This window comes from Oryx dammah, unplaced genomic scaffold (assembly GCF_014754425.2).
Source record: "Oryx dammah isolate SB20612 unplaced genomic scaffold, SCBI_Odam_1.1 HiC_scaffold_29, whole genome shotgun sequence".
NCBI lineage: Eukaryota > Metazoa > Chordata > Mammalia > Artiodactyla > Bovidae > Oryx > Oryx dammah.
In genome coordinates, this window is record NW_024070213.1 from 49,782,543 (window position 1) to 49,793,030 (window position 10,488).

The 10,488-nt window shown below is 39.1% G+C and overlaps 1 protein-coding gene across 1 annotated transcript in view; it reads left to right on the forward strand.

Moving 5' to 3' along the window:
- ALDH1L2 (aldehyde dehydrogenase 1 family member L2) overlaps nucleotides 1–10,488 on the forward strand; it is a 61,933-nt gene that overhangs the window by 45,944 nt on the left and 5,501 nt on the right. Inside the window, exons 18-22 of the mRNA XM_040234820.1 lie at nucleotides 525–624; nucleotides 1,529–1,627; nucleotides 4,486–4,651; nucleotides 6,507–6,612; nucleotides 8,590–8,789. Coding sequence (XP_040090754.1) covers nucleotides 525–624; nucleotides 1,529–1,627; nucleotides 4,486–4,651; nucleotides 6,507–6,612; nucleotides 8,590–8,789 — 671 coding nt within the window. The remainder of the gene's footprint in view (nucleotides 1–524; nucleotides 625–1,528; nucleotides 1,628–4,485; nucleotides 4,652–6,506; nucleotides 6,613–8,589; nucleotides 8,790–10,488) is intronic.

Here is a 10,488-nt window from a genome sequence, read left to right on the forward strand (position 1 = left end):
CAATGAGCCATGGAATGGAACTTTGTGATTTTTTTTCCTTCTTTCTGAATTTTTAAAAGTATTTTTAAATGCTTTAAATAACAAATTTTTTGCAAATAGGAAGTAATAAACAGAATTTTTAATAACTTCTAAAAATGGATATTTTCCTCCAATGTGCCAGTAATCTAGTTAAATGTTAAATTCTTTGCCAGGCCTTGATGTAATCAAAATTCTTACACCCAAAGAATCTGTATTTACCCATGAGAATCTCTAATTATTTGACCACAGAATTTTTTAAAGAAGCAAGTTTTACAGAAGATTTCTAATAGTCACAAAGCTCACAGAATAGTGTAATGAACCTCCATGTATGTGCTCATCAGCCAGCTTCAGCTATCATCACCATTCTACCATGTTTTGTCTTTGATAAGTTTCTTAATATTTCTGAGGCTCAATTATATTTTCCATGCTAAGTAGTAATTGTGTCCAAGAAATAAGAGAAAGAAACTGAGAGAGTAAATGCTCATATTCCATTTATTTTTCTCTAGCTGTGCTGTGAGCAACTTGAAGAAAGTTTCCCTTGAACTTGGTGGAAAATCCCCACTTATAATATTCAACGACTGTGAACTTGACAAGGCTGTGCGAATGGTAAGAGCAGGTCAAGTCCAGTGAAATAGGTGCCTACTTCTGAAACACATTTCAGATTCTTGTTTATCAGGAGCCTTAAAATGAGGTCTGGTTTTATCTGACCATAAACAGAAACCATTCTCTTTTTGCTTAGATTTGAGATTGCTCAGGGCACTTAATTTAAAAAATTATGTCATTATAATCAAAGGTCTTTTTAAAACTTGGAAGCCAGCTTTTTACAAACAGATGAAGAGATTTATAAACATTCATGATTTATATAAACTGATGTAGAGATTCTAAAAGCAAAATTTGGTATACAAATATTATATTTAAATGTATAGAGTAGTCTATATTTTCTTATAACACAAAATCTTTTTATCGGTATATCATCCTTGATATGTACATCTCTTGTAAAGTACTCATGGATAGAAAAGGGGAATGGAGAAATAAAATTTCTAAAAATATAAAAACCAAGAATCTCTGCTGCTGCTGCTGCTGCTGCTGCTAAGTCACTTCAGTCGTGTCTGACTCTGTGTGACCCCATAGATGGCAGCCCACTAGGCTCCCCTGTCCCTGGGATTCTCCAGGCAAGAACACTGGAGTGGGTTGCCATTTCCTTCTCCAATGCATGAAAGTGAAAAGTGAAAGTGCAGTTGCTCAGTCGTGTCCGACTCTTAGCGACCCCATGGACTGCAGCCTACCAGGCTCCTCCATGGGATTTTCCAGGCGAGAGTACTGGAGTGGGGTGCCATTGCCTTCTCCTCAAGAATCTCTAAGCACCACTAACAGACCAAGGGCTTGTGCTTTTTCTCTGACTTCTCTGTGTTGCCTGCTATTTTATGATAAGACAATTCTTAGTGTGTGCAATTTTATGACAACCTTGACATCCCCAATAACAACAGTATTTTGTCTTTTGCTGCCAAAGGGCATGGGGGCAGTATTTTTCAACAAAGGAGAAAACTGTATTGCAGCTGGTCGGCTGTTTGTGGAAGAATCCATCCACGATGAATTTGTGACAAGAGTGGTAAGCATCTTCAGATTTGCTATGTGAGTTGGATAGAAATTGTTTTTACTTTCAAAGTACTTCTGGGATTATTAGTGGTGATGGTATATTTTTTAAAAACAACACAATCCTTATTTTTTAGAAGTACTTTCTGACATATTTACAGATTAGATTATGATATCTGGACTTTGCTCCAAAATAATGCAGAAGGGGAGGAAGTAAGTCAAGGAATTAATTGATCGTGGGTTGGCAGTTGTTGAAGCTGACTGATGGGTATGTGGAGTTTCATTATGTTATTTGCCTACTTTTATATGTAATTTTATAATTTTTCATAGTAAAAAGTTATAGGTCTATATTAAAAAACCTGATAAAGTATACTGAAGAGCTATTATTACCTTTATCTTGCTCTGTATTTATAGTATATTAGATCCTTGATATTTATGGAATATATACCCCTAGGTTATTATAAATCCCTAAATTGCCTATGAGAGATATACCACTAGATTCTTACAAATCCCGAATTTACAGTAAAATGACAGCATATGTCCACTAAGATAGATACATACCTACATACCCCCTGATGTTGGACATGATTCCATAAATATGAGACTAGAAGCATTTATAGAACTATTAAGATGAATTCTGTGGTAAAAATGAACTCTGAACATACTACAGTGTATCATCATTATGGTCGTAGTAATCACAAACTTGTTTCTAGTTGAAAAACCAGCACCCAGCCTTTCTTTTCCTTCAGAGCCAATTCCCCAGTTCCACCCCCAAGAATCAAAGGCATCTTTTCTCATGAGAGTAGGAAACAAGGAAGCCATACAGAAGGGCAGACGGCGGGCAGTGTCTGGCTCATGAGCAGCCAGGAAATTCACTTTTGTGCCTTAGTAAAATACAGCATGACACGTCATGGGCTTTCCCAACTACAACTTGTTGAAATTTCAAATGCTAAGACCACAAAAATGAAGATCATGGCATCTGGTCCCATCACTTCATGGGAAATAGATGGGGAAACAGTGTCAGACTTTATTTTGGGGGCTCCAAAATCACTGCAGATGGTGATTGCAGCCATGAAACTAAAAGACACTTACTCCTTGGAAGGAAAGTTATGACCAACCTAGATAGCATATTGAAAGGCAGAGACATTACTTTGCCAACAAAGGTCTGTCTTGTCAAAGCTATGGTTTTTCCAGTGGTCATGTATGGATGTGAGAGTTGGACTGTGAAGCAAGCTGAGCACCGAAGAATTGATGCTTTTGAACTGTGGTGTTGGAGAAGACTCTTGAGAGTCCCTTGGAGATCCAACCAGTCCATTCTGAAGGAGATCAGCCCTGGGATTTTTTTGGAAGGAATGATGTTAAAGCTGAAACTCCAGTACTTTGGCCACCTCATGTGAAGAGTTGACTCAATGGAAAGGTCTCTGATGCTGGGAGGGATTGGGGGCAGGAGGAGAAGGGGACAACAGAGGATTAGATGGCTTCATGGCATCACTGTCTCGATGGACATGAGTCTGAGTGAACTCCGGGAGTTGGTGATGGACAGGGAGGCCTGGCGTGCTGTGATTCATGGGGTTGCAAAGAGTTGGACACGACTGAGCGACTGAACTGAACTGAACTGAACTGAAGATCAGAAATGTCAAGGATTTGCTGCTATCAGTCCATCAATAATGTTTTGCACACATAGGAACAGAATTAATTTATTTATTCAACAGCTATTTTTTGAGCACTTACTGAGGGATTTTAGCCAGACCTAAATTCAAAATTCATGGCCCTGTGGGGTTGTGGTAACTCCCATTCTTTCTCCTTATTAGAATTGGTCTTAACATCAAGAAATTCAGAAACAGATTAAGATAATTAAGGAGCCCTAGAGATTGTCATTCTGGGTGAAGTAAGTCAGACAGAGAAGGAGAAATATTGTGTGACTTCCTTTATATTGAAATCTAAAAGGAAATGATACAAAATGAACCTATTTACGAAACAAACAGGCTCAGAGATTTGGAGAACAAACTTGTGCTTACCAGGGCAGGAAGGATTGGGGGACAGGATAGTTAGGGAGTTTGGGATGGACATGTACATACTGCTGTATTTAAAATGGATAACAAGGTCCTGCTGTATAGCACAGAGAACTCCGCTCAATGTTATGTGGCAGCCTGAGTGGGAGGGGAGTTTGGGAAAGAATAGATAGATACTTGTATATATGTGTGACTGAGTCTCTTTGCTGTCTACCTGAAACTATCACAACATTGTTAATTGGCTGGAACTATCACGACATTGTTAATTGGCTATACTCCAAAATAAAAAGTTAAAAAAAAGATAACCAAGGAGCATGTGTGAGTGATGAATATTCCATACAAAGGTGGGTTTTCATCAGAACATTCTAGCATGTCCTCTGGTGTGGCTATACCGTGAGATTTTCACGAGGGCAGTCTGCCACATTTAGGGAGAGGAAAAAGGCGACAGTGTGGCCATTTTAGAAATTACTTTGCCATGAAGAGTATGCTGTATTGACAAAAATTCCAGAACATCAGGTTTGCTATTTTAATGGCTTAACATTCAGAATAATTTTAATATAATGCATGTGGCTTGTGTTCTGTTTAAAACTCAGTGGTGAAAAGCTTGGGCTTTCACGTCAAGAAAACTCTACAGTATTTAGTGGTTGTGTGCCCTTGGGCTAGTCACTTAGCCCCTATGATCCTCCGTTTCCTCATATGTAAGATCGAAATAAATATCTGCCTCCAATGCTACCATGAAGATTAAGTGAGGACACATCTGGGAAGAGCTTAGTACAACACCCATCACAGCGGAAGCTCGGTGAAGGGTATCCATTGCTATTATTAACAGTCAATTGTGTTCTGTGAACTGGGTGACATACAGGTGGAAGAAATTAAAAAGATGAAAATTGGTGATCCACTTGACAGATCTACCGACCATGGGCCCCAAAATCATAAGGCCCATCTGGAAAAGCTTCTGCAGTACTGTGAAGCTGGAGTGAAAGAGGGGGCCACCCTGGTGTACGGAGGAAGACAAGTCCAAAGGCCAGGTATGATCACCTCCAGGGGAGGGATGCTGGAGGCCTGGCTTCTTAAGTTGGAATAATCAGTAACAGGTTTCATTGCAGCACCATTTTGCCTCAGAAGTAAACAGTGGCATTTATGTTATGATCAGAGTATGTTCTAGAATCTGCTTGGCCACTTTTCAGCTGTGACACCTTCGACAATAGTTTTGTTGAGCCCTAGTTGTCAAATGCGATGAAATGTGCACATCCTGCTTTACGAGGCTGTGAAAATCAAATAAAATGATGTGACAGGCCCTTAGCTGTGCAGTAAACAAGTGTAACAGACAAGTGTTGTTCAGGCGCTGGCGGTTTTCATTCCTGGCAATGTGAGGCTTAATCTTAGCCAGTTTAGCCTGGGAAGGATTCATTCCTGTTGTGTAACTGTTAATGAAGAACTGACTCATTAGAAAAGACCCTGATGCTGGAAAAGGTTGAAGGCAGGAGGAGAAGGGGATGACAGAGGATGAAATGGCTGGATGGCATCACTGACTCAATGGACATGAGTTTGAGCAAGCTCTGTGAGTTGGTGAAGGACAGGGAAGCCTGGCGCGCTACAGACCATGGGGTCGCAAAGAGTCGGGCATGACTGAGTGACTGAACTGAACTGAACCCAGTACTTGTTACAGAAGTATGTGAATGACTCCATGTCATGATACCCAAAAGGAGAGAAAGGCGAACAAACAACTGTAAAACCTGCTGTCTTACTGTGATAGGTGGACTGAGTACCGGCAGTACGGCTGGGTATGATGTGTCTCCTATGGGATCCAGTGTGGAACACAGCACCACCTATGAAGTATTCTTGCCAAAAACATTTAACCATGAATCTAATCATGCCTTTACGTCATGTTTTCTATTTAAAGAAGCACAGGGGATAGAGAAACAAATCAAATATCATCCCAAAGAAGCAATGACAAATCTGAAATGCCTAAGATATTCTGCCGGACAACTGAATCCGTTTGTTTAACAAAGTCATGCATATATGCTAAGTCACTTCGGTCATGTCCGACTCTTTGCGACCCTATGGACTGTAGCCTGCCAGGCTCCTCTGTCCATGGGATTTTTCAGGCAAGAATATCAGAGTGGGTTACCATTTCCTACTCCAGGGGAATCTTTCCACCCCAGGGATCGAACCTGTGTCTCTTGAATCTCCTGTATTAGCAAGCAGATTCTTTCCCACTGGGAATTCACCTGTTTAACAAGTCAGTGGCATGAAAATTAAGGGGCGGGCATAAGGGAGGAAATGTTCCAGATTAAAGCTATCTAACAACCAAATGCAAAGTGTAACTTATTTGAATCCCTGAATCAAACAAATCAACTACAAAGAGATATTTTCTAGAAATCAGAAATTGAATACAAATATCAAATCATTATGTTGTACACCTGAAATTAATGTTATATGTCAATTACATCTCAATTAAAAAATTAGAAATTGAAACAAACTATGATTAAGGGATTAGCATTAATTTTGCTAGGTATGATAATGTACATTACTATTTATACTCCAAGTATTCCAGTACAAATCTATGATCTGTGGAATTTGCTTTAAACTATATCAGCAAGGGAAAAAATGAATCAAATATAGCAAAATATATGCATAAAGATTTATTTTACTATTCATTATACTATTTTCTCTACTTTTACATATGTTTGAAATTTTTGTAATAAGTACATTAAAAATATAAGAACCTAGGATTGTTAACACCAAATAGGAAAATGAAAGTCTTCTTGGTTTTACTGACCCAGAAGGAAAGAAAAAAAAGTTATAATGTAATTAAATGAGAGAACTACTAATTGAAAATTACACTATAATTGATGTTATTTTCTTCTGCTTTTCGAATAGGCTTTTTTATGGAACCTACTGTCTTCACAGATGTGGAAGACCACATGTATCTTGCCAAAGAGGAATCCTTTGGGCCTATTATGGTCATTTCTAAATTCCCAAATGGGTATGTTCCTAGGCATAATTTAACCGGGTTGACTAAATACGGGTTTTGCTTTTTTTTACCCCTACCACTGTGCTATATATGGAGCATAAAATTAATGAACATACAACTTCTACCATAATAATAATTGACAAATAATTAGAAGAGAATGCTAACTTACAATGTAAGTTGTAATAAATTTTTGCTCCTTAGCTTAAATTAATGGCTGACATTATATGGTATTTGCTAGTTTTAATTTTTGTACAGTTGGCATTTGAAGCATCTCGGGAATAAGGTCAGTAACTGAGACTAACAGAAGTGGTTTTAGCATTTACATTTCTAGAGAAGGCAGCATCTACGAAATCTGATTTTCCCAAAGAAAGAGTGGAGTGTTTTCTCCAGAGGGGATCATGCCCCCAAAAACCTAAAACTCAACTCTTTGTAGAAAGTCCACAGTCACCTTATAAACAACCATAAATGACATACTGGTTTGTCAGGGTCCCCGAAACTTTCCAAAGTATTTAGCATATCAAAGAAGTCCATATGGTAACTGAGTTCCTAACATAATATTTAATAAAATAGACTCTCTGGTATACTGCACACAGTTCTTTAGAATTCTGGCTTTAGTTTTCCTTTAACCCATGAGAAGATGGTAGAAAACAGAATACCCAGTTCAGAAGGGCTTCTTGGTCTTTGATAGATTGTAAGAGAACTCTGGGGACACTAACTTGTAGTGAGTAACATTTTGACATGTATCAAGTGTGAGAGTTTTAGCAGAGCCTAGTCCACTCCAAGTGAGATTCCATATTTCTCATGAGAGTTGAAAACCAGATAGAGAGAAGAGTACCTTTGAAAATCCCTAGGGGAGGCACCACATTCAAGCCTTTGTTGTCTCTTCAAAGAATTCAGCACAACTAATTTTTCTTCCAGCTTTGAAACAGAAATCCCATTTCCTTGCCGGATCCCCAGGTGAAATCTTGGCTTACATTTACTGGCCATGTTGTAGAAATTTCATGTTTTGTTTTTTTTTTAACATTAGGATGACACTCATAAAAATGAGATACTCATAGTATGGCAGGCACATGGGAACTGGAGCAAGCGGAGACATGAGTGGGTTCATGTCTGCACTGACTTGGCCATGCACACATACTGGACAAAAGGCAGCAAGTCACCAGACCCACTGAACGAATGATTTTACTACCCTTTTATTGGATTAGCCTGTTAATTGAGTTCAGATTTGATGTTGCAACATCCTAGTATAAAGAAAAATAAAATGTTCTCTCTCTCCTTGGGGAACTTCCTGTCTAGTTGGAAGGTGACTGAGTTGGAGGAACATGGGCTACCTGATTATAGCTGGTTTTCACTGAGCATTTCCTTTGTTCCAGACACTATTGGCTCATTTAATCCTTACGACAACAGACAGGTGCTATTACTACTATTTCCATTTTTTTCACAAGAATACAGAAAAGCTGGGGGAGATGGGGTCATTTGCCCAAAGGTCACCCAGGCAGTGTGGCTGCTGAGCCTTCTCACTGGGCCACTCCACTCTACCGCCTAAGCAGTACCACTGATGGGATCTGAGAAGGCTTCAGGGTGAGGCATGGAATGAGCCCTTGAACTGTGCATGTAAAATCTGAATAGATGGAGGGATTGAGAGGGTGCTCTGAGAATATATAATATCTATACACGGAACTCAGGGGAAAGAAAGACAAATGGGGCAGTCATGAAGGAAAACCAGTGAAGAAGACTGAAAAGACGACTTCAGCTTAGATTTTAAAGGGTGTCACATGATATATGTGAAAAAATACAATACTAGGGTTGTAATATCTCATTGGGCGTTTCTTTTGGTGTAAGCCTGGAATATTTCATTTATAAAAACGTAAGCACACTGGCAGTAACGTTTTCCTGTTTCTAGCACAGAGGGGGAAAACAGAACATAAAATGAAAGTGTTTTGCTTTTACGTTTAATGAGGTTTATGTCTTCCTAAAAACATCTTATAGGGACATGGATGGAGTGTTGCAGCGAGCAAATAATACCGAATACGGCTTGGCCTCAGGAGTTTTTACAAGAGACATAAATAAAGCCATGTATGTGAGTGAAAAACTAGAAGCAGGAACTGTTTTTATTAACACCTACAACAAGACGGACGTGGCTGCTCCTTTCGGTGGATTTAAGCAGTCTGGGTTTGGAAAAGACTTAGGTATGAACATGTCTTACCTTTCTACTGCACATCACAAAAAGCCCACCTCATGCTTTGTCCAACACTTGTATGTTGCTGTAAAGGGCATTTCCTACATGGTATTGATTTTTCTTTCAATGTTAAAACATTTTCTAAAAACTTTTTATTTTATTTGGAGTATAGCTGATTAACAATATTGTGATAATTTCACGTGGACACCAAAGGGACTCAGCCACACATATACACATATCCATTCTCCCCAAACTCCCTTCCCCTTCAGGCTGCCACATATCAATGGTTAAACATTTTATTGAACATAACATACATATAGAAAAGAACACAAATTGTATGGAAAAGGGCTTCGTTTTAAAAAAGAAGATTCCTATCGAAAAGAAAACACTGACGATTTAACTAAAGTATGTTCGGTTGTTTCTTTTAACCAGACATTCAGCATGAACTTGGTTTAGATGTCATGGGACCAAGTGGAACCAAAAAAGGAAAATGGGTAGAAGGCAATAACCAACCAGCTAGCTCCAAGAATGTATTTTGTCTCTGAACCACTTGGCAGTCTTTCAGAGTCAACACTGAAACTGGCAGAGTTTTCTGGGCCTCTGGGAGCTCAGATGAAGAGTTTGCAGAAAGCTCCCCCAAATGTAATTTACAGTGGGCAGCAACATTATCACATTTCCAGTAATAGCTTATTTTGAAAACTAAATGCATACCAGGCCTATATGAGCATATGAGCAGCCCTCACAATAGCCATGGGAGCATTGCTATCCAGTGGCTAAACTGTGTCCAACTCCTTGCAACCCCATGGACTGTAGCATGCCAGGCTCCTTTGCCCATGGGATTTCCCAGGCAAGGATACTGGAGTGGGTTGCCATTTTCTTCTCCAAAGGATCTTTCTGATCAAGGGATCGAACGAATCTCCTGCATTGGCAGGTGGATTCTTTACCACTGAGCCACCAGGGAAGTCCCAGCCATGGGAGCCCAGGTGCTATTATCTTTATTTTACACAGATGAGGAAAATGGCACTCAGAGAGATTGGGTAACTTGCCCAAAGTCAGCCAGCCACCCATGGGCAAAAATACTGCAAAGCAAGATCTTCCAGCTTTGTAGCCCATGTCCTCACCCTTCAGTCAGTCTGGAATGTTGTTTCAAAAGTTGAAATGTTTGTGATTTACCAAAATTACAGTCTGCTTGGTTAATTTGGGGTATCTTCTCTTTCCTGATGACATTTGACAATTTATTTGCAAAAATAAGAGTGACTCCCATTTTAAATTCCATTGAGTTGAAGGTAAATTCATTTTTTTTTTTTCATGTCTTCAATCTGGCTTTCATCCCTGGATCTAAACTAGAGGGGTAGATTTTCTTAGGGAAATTATTATCAGGAAGCAATAGTGTTCCATTTGTCTTTTGATAGAGAATGATCGATTTGTCTGTTTTATTATAACACAGTAGACTTTGTCTTAACAGTTGCTTCCTCTCTGAATTTGAAACTCCCTCAGCTCAATGGTTCACAGCAGCACACTGGAGTAGAATCACCTGGGAGCTTTAAAAAAAAAAAGCAAAGATGCTGATTTAACTGGTCTGAGCTGTGACTTGGGATCAGGAATTTTAAAAGCTCCCTAACGTGATTCTAATTTAACAGTAAGAACCCTGAGTTTAAGCTTAACTCCAGAATCATATACTTCATTAGTTTTACTCATGGTATTCATGC